Consider the following 13,975-nt stretch of genomic DNA (forward strand, 5'->3'; position numbering starts at 1 on the left):
ATAACTTCCAGTCTACGCACCCTCCAAAGGTTTTTAATGTATTTTAAACAGTATCAACAAAGTGGAGAAAACAGCTCTGTAACATGAGGTTTTCTGTGTGTGCTTATAGCTGTGGTACTGGAGGGAAAAACAGAAGCAGGATGCAGCCACTGTGATCAGGACGGTGGGGAATAAAACTTCAGTGGTCATCAGGGATCTGGAGGGCAGCAGTACCTACTACATATCCCTGAGGGCCTATAACAGTGCTGGAGTGGGTCCACAGAGCAGCATAGTCAATGTCACAACCAAGAAACCACGTAAGAACTGAGGAGCACACAATGCTCCTTAACAACAACTGTTTTTTGTTGTTTTCTATGTTTGTTTTTTGTCATTTTCCTATGTCTCTCGAGGCATTTTCTGTTCAGGATGAATATCAAGTAAAGGAGGTTATGTCACAGTGTTTGCCAACAAACTCACAAATACTCAACTTATAAATTGAATTAAAGACTTTTTCTTTGTTATATGGATACAACTATAAGTGGAGCATGGTCAATTCTGTATAGTTCTTCATCTCCTTGTTGGAGGTGGATTTATCTGTCCGATGTGAGGTTGTCCCACCCCCACAACATATTTTTGTCACTGCGAGCTTTGAACAGTGGAGTGATGAAGTGATAATGAGAAATCTCCTTCATGCTGAGCTGATTCTGGATTGTGTGTTGACTGGACTGCCTGCTGTTTTTCTTCCTCCTCCGCTCTTGTCCTCTCCAAGCACCTAGTCAAGCTCCAGTCAAAATCCGGTGGAACACCTCCAACTCCAAGGTCATCCTGCGCTGGGACCAAGTCCACGCCCTGGAGAACGAGTCAGAAGTTACAGGATATAAGGTAAAGAGTTATCTTATTTCCATACAAAGAGTAGAATAGAATAATCCAGATGATCATTGTTAAAGAACAGCATAAAAGGAAACAAGTGTTCATGAAATCTATATTATAAAGTGGTTTTGATAAAAGTTTCCCTTAATTTTTGTTTAACTTCTATCCATGTCCTTAATGCATAATACCATTTTCAATATTCTGTTCTGGAGTAAAGTGCACTATGGACGGAGCTAGCGTTACATTTTTACCTTGTGTAATAATATTTTAACCTTTTAGAATCTTAAACACCATATTTTCCTCACTATAGGGCACACTGAATTATAAAGCGGACCATCAATGAATGGTTTCGAGCTAATGTCATATATAAGGTACAATGAATAAGGGGCATTAAGTAAGACAAGAATCAAGCTATGTCCACACCACCCTCAGCAACGTGCGTTCAAGTGGCCACTTCTATTAGAAAGCCTACGTGAACACACTTAAACACACATTATAGTCTTCCACATTCAAAACTCTCAAGTTCAAATGGAACTGGGCAAGTTCTCAAGATAATTTTTGGGCTCTGCATACAAAACACGCGGCCATTGAACGTGTGTTCCAAGTTAAACCAGGTCGAACTTTGACCAATCAGCCTCTTCCAACTGTAGGTGGCAGACATGCGCTAGTAAACAGTAGCAAAAAAGAAGAAGAAGCCCCTCCCTGCTTGTCCAGTCTGAGCACCATGAGCACTACTCACGTTGAAGAATGCATGTTTGGCATGTTCCTTATTGCGTGTCACATGCCCGTGTGTGTCCGTAGCGTCAGAGATAAATCCGTCAGTCAGTCAGTTACTTTATTAACTGGGTTCACAGTTACTCTACAACTTGTAACCTACTACACAAAAGCCAGGTTAGCGTATTCACAATATCTGCAACTCCAACCTCGTGTGCAACAAGTAGAAAAACAGATTGATTCCACTAAAAGAAATGCTACTGTGACTACGCTAACTCCCAACCTTGAAAAACTGACATTTTGACAGAGTGCCGTGTACATCTCTAAATTACTTCAACATCAGTAAGTGCAACCAGAATCAATCCATATATAACCCGCTCTGTCATTTTCTGAAAAAAATGAAGACTTTAAAGTGCACCTTATAGTGCACAAAGTATGGTAGTTTTATGGGGTTTATTAAAAAGCAGCTGTAAGATTTCTTTAAATGGATACGATGCAAAGATGTTTTCTTTTTACAAGCAACCAATCCAGACACCGAACAAGTCGATACCAAAAAATTATGTAATTGAAGTGTAAATCCTTTGGGAAATCTACCAGAATAAAAAAAAACATGAATACAAAGACAATGCAGGAGAATTAAGTAAAAGGTTGGAAAGGAAAGACAAAGCAGAGCAAGAAGGAAAGTGGGTACTTTTTATTAATATAGAAGACCATAAAGTATGCATAAGTAATAACATGTCACATTAATTGTTATTACAGAGCATTCTACTTCATTCAGTCCATTTCCAATAATGTAAATGAATTTGATTTTACTTTAACTTGTAGGATTCAGATTATGTTATCCCATTGACAATGTAATGTTAAATAATAATTCATTTTGAAAGTTTGGTTTCTAGAGAACCGTCAAAATGTGTTTGATGTCAAATTTCAAATAAACTAATTTAGTTTAAAAATGTCAACTCCAGGACAATTTAATCAATATTAAACACAGAAAGAATTTTTGGAATGAGTTGTGATGAAAGCTGCTTTGAACTGCATTGCTCCCGTTAAGACGTTGCCTTTTGGGTAGGACCTTAAAGCTGGAGAGCCAGAGGCACGCTGGCCAGAAATCTCAACTGATTCATAAACTAAAACTTGGCAAAATGAACAATACATTTTTTTTTACAATTCTACATGATTTTCAACATTATAAAAATGGATTTGGTTACCAAACATCATTAATATTTACCTGACTGATAATGGCTTCATTAATGCATCTTTTGAGGCTTGTAACACTTCAGGAAGGTTCTCTTAAAAAAAAAAAACATCCAGTGAAAAAACAGAACAAAGCACTTGCATTGTGGCCATTTTGTGGATGTGGTTATCAATACAAATGCACTTTTCATAAATCCTTTTGATCACTGCCAACAATAAAAAATCATTGCCTCACATTAGCATCGAGCCAGGTTTCTATTTCTCTTTCTGTTTTGGGTTTTTATTTTTCATGTTGAGTGTGGGGGTTAGGAGGGTTGAGGGCATCTTTTATCTTTTCTTTTAATTGGTTTACATCTAAAGCACTTTGTGTTACTGTTGAATGAAGGGTTTTTTTGTAAATAAAGTTGGATTTGGTTTAATACCAAAAACAAGCATTTTCATGCTTGATGCATCTTAAAAATGATTGTAGAAAACTCAAAGTAGGACTCCTGATATGACATGAAAGAAAAAAAGGTCTTGCAAAAATGAATACATAAATAATACAGACAGACATAAATACATCATCTTTTCAAATAAATCTCAGTTTGTGTCAGTTAACCGACAAAGGTCTGACATGGTAGGGGTCTGAAAGAGAAGCTGGTAGACTAAATTCCTTCAAGAGTTAATCACAAATTAAAAGCAGCTGTAAGAATTAAGAAGAGAAACCCAACGAGACACAACAGAAGCTAAAGCGTACAGCAGGGTGGGGAACTTGAGCCCCTAAGGGTCGTGTGTTTACATATTTTCCAGATGAATTTGGCATTTTCACAGCTGATCACCTGGATCAGGTGTGTCCAGCCAATTAAAACATGTCAGGGCAGGGTATGTTGACAAACAAGCAGGAATGCGTTCTTCAGTCCCCACCTACGATGTATTGGGCCTCGGGGGGCCGGCCTCCTGCTGGGTTTCCAGACATCCTGCCTTATGTGCCGCTGATTACCTGGATCAGGTGTGTTTAGCCGAAAAGGAGCTTCAAGGGCAGGTTAGCTGGAGTGCGAGACCTTTATCAATCTGCTAAATGATGCAGAACTACATTTAAAGCCAAATTGCTGAGCCATGTTAAGATACGTAAATGCCTTAATAGTCAACTATTAATATAGTGAAGTTGTTTAGAGATTTTGGAAGGCGTTTCCAGGGCTCCAGACTGCGAGCAATTGGTCGCATTTTGCGACCAAAATTTGAGAGTGTGCGACTGAATTTTACATCCATTCGCACATGTGCGACCAGTAAATTTGCCTCCCCCACCCTTCATATTTTTTTATACATTAAACGTGGAAGGGGCACGTCAATGATCAATGAAATAATCAATGAGACGCGAGCGCACACGCACGCAGGCAGACACACACACTCGCGCACATACTCATGAAACGCGAGCACACACTCGCGTGATGCCTGTGTTTGAGGCGGCCACTGCGTGTGAGAAGAATAGGGAAAGCCACTGTGAGTGGCTAAAATGCGTGTAGGGGGAGGGGCCTAGAGCTGACCAACCAATCACAGTGGGGTATATGACTCTTGGGGGCGTGACAATGACAGGGTTTGAAAGCAGGACACCTGACAGCCCCCTCCCCGGACCACATTAAGGAGTTCCTTACTTTCCTTTCTAGAACGTATCTTTTCGCTCGTAATTTTCTAAATACATGCAGTCCATGCTGAACTTTTCTCTGGGCCGCACAGACCCAGAGGAAGGTTTAGGTTTTGGTTACGGTTACGGCGGCGCATCAAACGGGTTACGGCAGCACACCGCTCCCGCGGGAGTCGGGTCAGCTGAGGAGAATAAATGTCCCACACCTAATGCGTGACAGCTAACGGGGCTTGAACTTTAAACACGCTCGAGCAAAAACAACATTAGTTTTAGACACACTGAAAATACGTGGGGAAAATGCAACGATAGACGTGTTTGAGATGAACCAGCACCTCGCCTGGATCGTTTGGGGGGGGGGGGGGGGGGGGGCTGTGAGATGAAAGCGAATCTGCAGCAAGACTGAAGGAGAACAGGAAATCGGAGTTGTCCTTAACATTCAGTTTAGTTTTAATATTCTTCTTATATATTTTATGATTATTTAAGGTTTTGTAATGTATGTAGCCTTTTTTAATGAATTGGTATTTTAAATTATTTTGATTAATCCCTCCACTACAAAAACCATCAGGACACATGTCCCATAATGCATTGTTTTGTAGCCTGTAGGGCAGCTTTCAGTCAGTTCAGTTTCCAGCTGTGTCCGGGTAGGTTTGCCCCTTGCTCCCACCCCTTTTTCCTGAAATTTTTGTGATGATTGACAGTTGATGTTGGAGCAAAAACAAAAATATATGTCACACACCATGTGATCTGCGCAGCGTTGAGTTCACCTGGGTGATCTCAAACACGGTTATTGTGCATCTTGGCTGCACCTATTTGGTGTCACCAAGATAAATTTCCATCAGTTTTCTTAACTATTTGTACTGTCATGACAGCGATGCTTTTGTCAGTTTACCTTCTTGGTGCATCTTCAAAAGTGCAGATTAAAATGTGACACTGAATTTGAAACAGCACATTGTAATTTCTGCATCTATTATTAAAGTATTTATTAGTAATACAGTGGAAATTAGTAGATTTGGTTAGAATTTTGATTTACGGTATGCGCCCCTAAATTTTCTAGTTGTGCCCCTAAAATTTTCAGTTAGGGGCCACTGTGCTCCTAGTGAAAAAAGTTAGTCTGGAGCCCTGGTTTCTGAAAAAAAAATGACTTTTTTTTTCTAAAATGTAATACTCGCCTTTTTTTCTCTCCAATGTGACCCTGCATAATCTGAATTTCATGTCACCAGATGCAGGTGTAACTACTAAATTAAAAATGTCCCCTTGGAAGTGCAGCTTAGTGCTTGTTAAAAGGTGCAGATGCATCCGTAGTCCCAGCAGCACCTGGAAGTCAGGACTGATGAATCACTACAACGACGTTAGCCCTGCTGGTGATTCATCACAATCATGGTCAGATATCTGCATCCTTCCCACTTTATGGGATTTTTTTTTTTTCGTTTTCAGCCTGATGGAGCTGCATGGTGCTGGTATCATTCTTCTTTTTTTGTTTGTACGTAACCTCAGAAAGGAAAATGAAAACTCTTTCACGCTGCAGGTGTTGTACAGCCAAGACAAACACAGCCGTCCCAGTGTGGTCGAGACCAAAAACACCACCTTGGAGTTGTCGCTGCCCGTCAACGAAGACTATGTGATTCAGATTAAACCCTTCAGTGAGGGCGGGGAAGGCATCAGCAGTCACCAGATTACCATCCCGAGGAGTGAAGGTGACACTTTTCACAAAACATATGTAGCACTTTCTGTCTGTTTGACATTTCCAAATAAACTTTATTTAAAAAAAAACAAAGGAGCCGAGGGTTACAAAGAGAATATATGTGTGGGTTTTGCTACTACATGCTGTTTTTGCCTGTAAGGGATTCACTCCTCCTTATTCTATAAAGGAAGTATCCCATTCGCACCATTAGAAGTCATTAAATTTCCCAAAGGTTGCAAAAGCAAGACAGTCTCTTATAGGCTTTAAAATGAAACTGTGTGCAATAAATCCTGCTGTTGGGTTTCATAAATGAGCTTCCTCAGTGAATCCTCTTTCTTTTCTCATCAAGTTGTGCTAAATGCTAAACTTTTACAAGACCTTTTTGTCTTCTGACCTGCAACTGAGGAAGAGGAGTAATCTAACAAAATATTACACTGTGCCATGCATGGGAATCTGCCAGTATCTGGGTATTCAAAGAAGGGTGTTTCCTTTTATTAAGTGTGTGCTGCAGTGCTTCCTTCAGCTCTTTGAGCTGGGTGTGTGGTACTACTGCCATCTACTGAAACACATGTGTAATCACAACTTGTTTTAACATTTTACAGCACTGCCTAACCCAGGGGTGGGCAATTCCAGGCCTCGAGGGCCGGTGTGTCTGCATGATTTCCAGATAGTCTTGCCCTACTCATGGCTGATTACCTGGTTCAGGTGTGTCCAGCCAATTAGAACATGCCAGAGCAGGGTATGCTGGAAAACATGCAGGAATGCGGCCCTCAGTGCCCACCTCTGGCCTAACCCCAGGTCTGGTGGACCAGGGGGGTATTCCAGGAAGCATGTTTAAACTAGCCTGACTTTAAGCCTGAACTCTGGCTGAAATCCGCCTGAACTTGCTTACTCTGGGTATGTCGGTTCCAGAAGACCGGATATGAGTTGGCGTAATTATGCTCGACTTAGTAACCCTGGGTTAACGCACGTGCACAGAAGGTACATAAAGACATTCTCAATAGATCCCCGATTTCCGGAGTCACCATGGAAACGCGTGGAGAACCAAAGAGAGCGCTGTACTTCAGTGAGATGTATTCTGAGATTTTAATGACGGCGTATGAAGATTATACGTCCATCAAAAAAGTAACACGGCTGCATCATCAAAAGAAAGAGTTTCTGCTTGTAGTAGAAGAACAGACAAAGTAAACGCACAAGTTTCTGATCTTGTTTCCATTTTCCTTGTGACGCATATATATATAACTTATCCAATTTTGCCACCTTAAATGAATTACTTCTATTGGTAACAAATAATTGAGTTAAATTTAATCAACCTAATTTCTTACGTCTATAAAACTCAATAATTGTTTATACAACTCAAATTTATGTATTTATCTAACTAAATGTCATATTACTCCAATTCAATTAGTATTTTTTCCATCTTAATTAATTATATTTCTTGATCTCTCATATTTTTAAGTATGAGCCGGCAGATATGCTCATTTTTATAACAATAAAAAGGACGAGAAAAAAATGCACATTGCGCTCTAATTCATTAAAGAATTCTCCATCGTTGTCATAACAGCATTGCTCGGTAGGGGTGCTATATAAACTCGTCATCCTCTCCTTCACTCTCACTCATGGTGCAGAGACATAAGCACAGTAGGACAAAATAACTCAGCAAAACATGGAAAAACACAGTAAAACAGCTAAACAACTAAACACATTTGGTCAAAAAGCCACACTTAAACCAAAATCCGTCCAGACAGGCAAAGGAAATGGTATCCCACAATCCCTTGCGGTGCCAACCTAACAGCAGCACCAAAGTTACACCTACTTAATTGAATTAATTTGAATGAAAGTAAAATGACTGTCTGATAACTACGTGTTATTTTTAAACTGATTTAACAAACAAATGATTTATCTTAACTGAAGCAAATAACTAAGTTGGATCAAAGTAAAAAAGTTGAATTTTCCAACATCCATATGTGATCTTATCACCCTCTCACGGGGGAAAAAGTATTATCTGAGCTTCTTCATCCACTAAATCATCTTCAAATGGACACGCCATGCTGCTTCACCTCTCTGTAAACAAACTAACCTTCAACTAAACCTGCTCCCGACCAGGTTATGTTCAGAGCATGAGTTGCTATGGCAACTTGACCTACCCTGAAACATACCTCCATTTCTGGAACCGAAAGCTGAGGTTATCAACTTCCTTAGCCTCAAACTTACCGTGGGAGCTAGCATAACCTGCTTTCTGGAATATCCCCCTGTTCCAGGGCGCATAGAAAACAAGACCTTTTTTTTTTTTTTCCTGTTTTGTTTTCTAATCGAATTCTGAAGGAAGTTTTATTATCATTATACCCTTTCTTGACACGTGTCAAGTCAATTGGTTGAAAAACCTCTTCCTTAAAGCGCCTGCATTGCTAGCAATAGCCATTTTTATTTATGTATTTATTTATCCATTGCACATGTAACCCTTGTCAGGCGAAGCTGAAGTTGGTGTCTGATTTTTGAACCCCCACTTTGATCTCTATCACACTTTAATGGTTCTTGCATGAAATCTAGTATATAAATAAAGTTTAAAGCAGCTGCAGACATTTTCCAGAGGATGAAGATAATCGTCACCCTTAAAAGTTAAGAGAAACTGGAGGCTAAAGAAAAAACTTCAGTCTTGCATGGGCCGGTCTGTGACATAAACCGTCTGAGAACGGTTCTGGAGCACTGCTCTAAAGCATCTTTTGCTTATATGTGCTCAACTTGAATGTTTATTTATTGACTCAAAGGTGAGAAAACTGAAAAACCTGTTGAATAATGACTTTGCTTGTTTTAGGCTTGGCCGTCATGGGAGCAGCTCAGGAGCTCCTGGCGTCTCCACTTGTCAACTTTGCAGCCCTAATCTTCACAGCCACAGCAACACTATGACAAACATCCTGGGCTTCCAGCTGCTTGTTCAGAGGAAAAAACAGCAGGTCAAAGACAGCACAAGGCTGACAGCCACATTTCCACCTGCTCCCCTTCTTACCCCACTGTGTCTTTCCTCTTCTCTTTACAAAGACGATTTTGTGAGGAAGATTCTTCTCCTCCTCCTCCTCCTCCTCTTCCTCCTGTATGAAGCTGTTACTAAAAGAGCTGGATTCTTCAGAAGATGCTTTTATGGAACTGAAAGGACACCGTGACTTGACTCACTGCTGTGTCTTTGAAGAGGGTTTTATCTCATCTCCATTCAAACCAGCAGATACTCTCATGCTTTTTACTCTGAAGGATGTAAATGGACGTGTTTACGTTTTCTCAACTGGACCGTGCAGGTGTTGTTCAATGCAGATGTACTCTGTGTACTGAACTTTTAGCTTGGTGGTCTGATTCCAATCAACAAAAACTAAAAAAAATTATCTCTAAATCAATCGGAGGTCTGTTATTGTTAAGCATCTGTCTGACCTTCGGCTCTGTCTGAGGAAGACAACCAACTGTTATTTATTAGAAAGAAAAAGAGGAAAATGCTCCAACCTTTTTGTCTCCATGAAACAGATCTGATCTGAACACCTTTTATACCAGAAATTCAGAAATCCCGGCATTCCTTTATGACTTTCTTTGTAAACAGATGGCCTGTGTTCATGGTTCATGTCTTACTTTATCGCCATCTTCTTAGAAAAGTATGTATAAAATCCTCAGGACCCAAAATGAGCCTTAAGTCTTATGATTATAGTCCACATTTTTAACTCGAGAGATTTTATACATTTCCTTTTTTCCATATTTCTACTTCATTATGATTTTTTTTTTTTTATGTAAAGTTATTTCCCATATATTTTATTCTTTAAAAATAAGTCAAGCATTTCTCTTTTGTCTGTCCGGATGGAATTGTTATAAATGACAGAGACCTCTGACTTTTCCAACAGTAATGAACTGCTGGCTGCTGTTTAACATGATATATCAGTCAGTATTTGCACTTATTTGAGGATGGTTGACTTGGATCGGCTTGATTTAATAAAGATAATGGTGTTTTCCTAAATACTGGAAACTCCTTTTTTCTTAAAACATGTGTACATTTAGTTTTGTGGAAGTGATATACCCGTTTTAACACACTGATCTTGTTTTAATTGACCTAAAATCAGATTTCTTAGTAAAAATGATTATTTGTCAACAGTGAGTATGTGATTTTCACACTTTATATTTATCTACACAAATCTAATAACAGATTTAGATTTACTTAAGCCTATTATTTAATTTCAACGCTACGTTCATTGGCCTTTTGCGACAAGTCTGAGGTAACAAACACATTAATGAGAGTCTCACTGGTAGTTTCTGATTATTTTTGACATAAATACAAATAATTTCTTTGTTTTTAGCTTCAACCGGCCGTTCAAGGCCATTTAAATATTTCTTGCAAACAAATACCAAATGTAATCATTTGAGCAGATTCCTTAAAATTTTTTAGAATAAACTAAATAAACTGTAGTATGAACACAATAAAACACAACAGCTGTGTAGCATTAAAGAGAAACTCCTGTGTCACACAGTCCACACATTCCCCCTTTGTTCTTTTTTTTACTCTCGTCTTTATTGATTTTTGAAGGAATGCAAGTACAATGTACAGCAGAGACACAGCACCAAGCGATGGAGAGCAGCAGAGCAGAAAAGATGGAGTGTAGGCAGAGAGGTTCAATCACAGGGCATCCAATCAGACTTTGACAAGGTGTCTCAGCCAAATTGTTTGCGATTATTCACAGTCTGGTTGTCGCTGGTCACACTTCCATGAATGGGCCTTTTCTGGATGCAGGACAACAACTTTGTGTCCTTACAGGCTTGACGTAAGTATTTGGAGATCGTTGTCCCGTATTGAGTGACAGTGTCAAAAGTTTCCGCTGTGGATGCTTGATGAAAAGCAAAGTTTGCTTCTTTCAGGTCAATGGTTCCCCCTAGTGTACATTGAAAAATCTACAGCTCCTGACCACTTCACGTCTTTACAATCCACCAAACAGCACCAAAAAAACAGAATAAAATATGCATGGATTTGTTTTCTTTTCTTCACTTTCTAATTTGACATCCACATCAATAATTAACCATCACTTAAAACTAAAAATAGAAAAGAAAAAAAAACCTAAACACCACAGGAGTTACACCGCACACATGGATACCGACAAAGCTTAGTGTCTGAAGGCCAAAAGTCTACCTCACCGTTTCCTACTTCAACCTTACATAGCAGGTCATAAAGTGATTTCATTGAAGGGGTTCAGCTCTCAGTCTTTAAGAGTTTCCAAAGAAAATGTGAAATGAGAACTGCTAACAAAATCATACTTAAAGGGCAAACTTGTCATGCCAAGTTCATGCATTTGACTCTGGCACTTTAGTAATGAAAAGCTCATAAAAAGTTGTTACATACAAAAAAAATGGTTTGTACAGTTCCCATGCAGCTTCAAGCCAATTCTACAAAAACTGTGTTGTAGAAAGAAATAGATGGATGGAAACAAAAATACACTTCTGCTACAAATAAATTCAGTAATTAACGTCATCTGGATTTTATCATCTCAACAATAGCTCAGGTAATTCAACCAAACTAAGCTGAAAGATGTTTTTCCTAGTTCTTTTTTTTTTGGGGGGATTTTGGATGATAGTGCTGGAGACATAAGTGCATGTTGCTGGTTTTTTGACTTAGTTTGAAAGAAAAACAAATATGCTGGGATGTAAGAATGTAAGAGCAGTGTCATTATGACAGAAAGTCAGCCTGAAATGCTGCTTTTTAGCATTTTAAGGGGAAATTATATTAAAAGCAACTGATTGGATACTCTATCTTTCTAATAGAAATGTTTTTAAGTGCAGTTTTGTTTTCTTCACATTCAAGTTTACAAAATCATTATGATATATATATATATTTTATTTTGATTTTAGGGGGGATTTGGAATCTCAAAAATTTTCCTTCAAACAATTCAACCTCTTTTTCGTCTAATAACATATCTATCATTGTCAATGTATATCCACCTTTTAGACTCCAATAATGTGAATCGTGTGATCGTGCTTACGTCTTTTAATTCACCGTTGCAGTTGCAATGCGAGCTTAGTCTGCGCATTAGCAAAACAAAGAGGCAGCTCATCCTGCTGAGCACTGAAAGCACATTTAAACACTGGACCAGACAGGTACTGGAAGCTACTAGATCCAGAACAAAAGTGTGCTCCCAAACTTCGATGCAGCGGTTTAGCATGAATTTCTATTAGGAGCTCCTAAAGTCGCCTACAGTTTCCTTTCCACGTTGCATAAACGCCGCCTGCATATCATAGTAGAAAAACATCAAGCAGGGGGAAGTATTCATGTCAGACAGAAAGAGGGAGAGGTCCAACTGGACTCTGATGTTTTCTGGTGCTCCATCATTACACAATGTGAAAAGAGAGAACCCATTAATTACAAGGATCCACTGTTAGAACTAAAGCACCAGACTAGAATTGTTGCAATGCTTTAACAATAAAGAAACCACACGTGTGTTATTCTCCAAGCGACCACGTAGGAAATGAACTTTTTTGTTTTCCTTTCTTTTTTCCTCACACCTGTTTTCAGGTAAAATACTTATTTTTCTAGTTTTCTAAATGATGCTCTCAGCATGAAATGAGAACTATTGCAAATATGATCCTACTTTATTCTAAAAATGCCCCTTCTGAATCCTTTCCATCTGACTTTGAAGAAGTGCTTGAGCAGGTGACTTGGATATAGAGGCCCTGAGAAATTGAAAGGGTTTGATTGGATCAAGTCAAATTTTGTAGGATGTTTGGGATTTTTGATGGCACATTATTGTTGTTGCTTTTTTTTTTAAACCTTTTTCCCGCTTGACTGTAAAAACCAGAGTACTTATGATATGAATACTTGGATAAAAATAGGAGAAGAAAATTAAAGGAGTCTTTTTTTTTTTTGTACTGAAACAAGAGGCTCCATCAAGACACTGCGGACACTCATTGGCCAGGACGGAAGGTCGCAGTTAAAAGTCATGTACTGACACATCTGGTCCAAAGGGGGGCGCTCTTGTCTGCACAAACTGTGACTGCAGAGAGGGAAGATCTAAATCACTGTGACTGGAGCTCAAAAGAATTAAGAGGACACTGTATAATGGAGCATCATTTGGGGGTAAAGATGTAGCCTGTACCTATGATGCTCCATGTCGATCCCCGACGGATGATTCCGTTTCCCTGACGACAACGGCCTTGGTCACCTGCATGTCTGGATGCTGCTGCTTTGCTTCCTGTATTGCAATAGCCAGAGCCTGCCAGGACAAAGTCAGCTGTAGGACTTCTGTAAAACCACTTACAAGAATAAAAACTGCTTAAACATTAGAAATACATTTTTGTGTATCATACTTATAGAAATAATAACAAGTAATGCATTTTTTTCCCACCAAATTCGTTATGCTTCTAAATAGAGCAAGAATAGTATTACCAGGACACAAAATAACACTTAAATATATACAAAAAATGTTGTTTATGATTGCCTACTTTAGGAAATAAAAGTGGAGTTTGTTACCTGCTCCTGGTCTACATCATCGTCTCCTGTGATTATGATTCTCTTCTCGATCCTCGTCTCTGAGTATCCTCCTTTCACAGTCTGCAACACAGTGGATATTTGTTTTTCATAAGCGTTCCCAGTGCTCTATAAATTATGATTATGCAGTTTTTTGCCAAAATAAAAAAACTGTGCCGTTTTCTTGGACATAGTTTCTGCACTAGTTCTTTAAAAATTTCCCTCTAAATTGCGGGCGTGACTGTCGGCACAAAGTAAGCCCGTCTCCTTCCCATCATCCATCTGTTTACGTGCTCTTCTGCGAGCTTACAGCCACTCACACCCCCACCCCTAATTTTACAACGGCAAGCAATATTGGAGCTATCCAGCCGTACAGTTTTACGCCAGATGGAAGCGCGAAAGAGCAAAAAAATACACGTACTTGTCTGCAAGTGGA

General features: G+C 39.2%; 2 protein-coding genes across 18 annotated transcripts in view; one reads left to right on the forward strand and one right to left on the reverse strand.

The window, feature by feature from the left end:
- Positions 1 to 10,050, forward strand: part of cntn3a.1 (contactin 3a, tandem duplicate 1) — an 87,547-nt gene extending 77,497 nt beyond the window's left edge. For both annotated transcript variants that reach the window (XM_011476939.4, XM_011476941.4), the window contains exons 20-23: positions 110 to 296; positions 749 to 861; positions 5,904 to 6,072; positions 8,875 to 10,050. In XM_011476939.4, the coding sequence (XP_011475241.1) occupies positions 110 to 296; positions 749 to 861; positions 5,904 to 6,072; positions 8,875 to 8,966 (561 nt within the window). In that variant the 3' untranslated portion in view covers positions 8,967 to 10,050. The remainder of the gene's footprint in view (positions 1 to 109; positions 297 to 748; positions 862 to 5,903; positions 6,073 to 8,874) is intronic.
- A 523-nt stretch (positions 10,051 to 10,573) lies between these two features.
- si:dkey-178k16.1 (band 4.1-like protein 1) overlaps positions 10,574 to 13,975 on the reverse strand; it is a 68,077-nt gene continuing 64,675 nt past the window's right edge. For 10 of the 16 annotated variants that reach the window (XM_078950766.1, XM_078950773.1, XM_078950765.1 and 7 more), the window contains 2 exons: positions 13,543 to 13,623; positions 10,574 to 13,285 (listed from right to left, as the gene is read on the reverse strand). In XM_078950766.1, the coding sequence (XP_078806892.1) occupies positions 13,169 to 13,285; positions 13,543 to 13,623 (198 nt within the window). In that variant the 3' untranslated portion in view covers positions 10,574 to 13,168. The remainder of the gene's footprint in view (positions 13,286 to 13,542; positions 13,624 to 13,975) is intronic. The other 6 variants (XM_078950777.1, XM_078950774.1, XM_078950772.1 and 3 more) reach the window with 1 other exon arrangement.

This window comes from Oryzias latipes, chromosome 7 (genome assembly GCF_053564925.1).
Source record: "Oryzias latipes strain Hd-rR chromosome 7, Olatipes_Hd-rR_3.1".
Taxonomy (NCBI): domain Eukaryota; kingdom Metazoa; phylum Chordata; class Actinopteri; order Beloniformes; family Adrianichthyidae; genus Oryzias; species Oryzias latipes.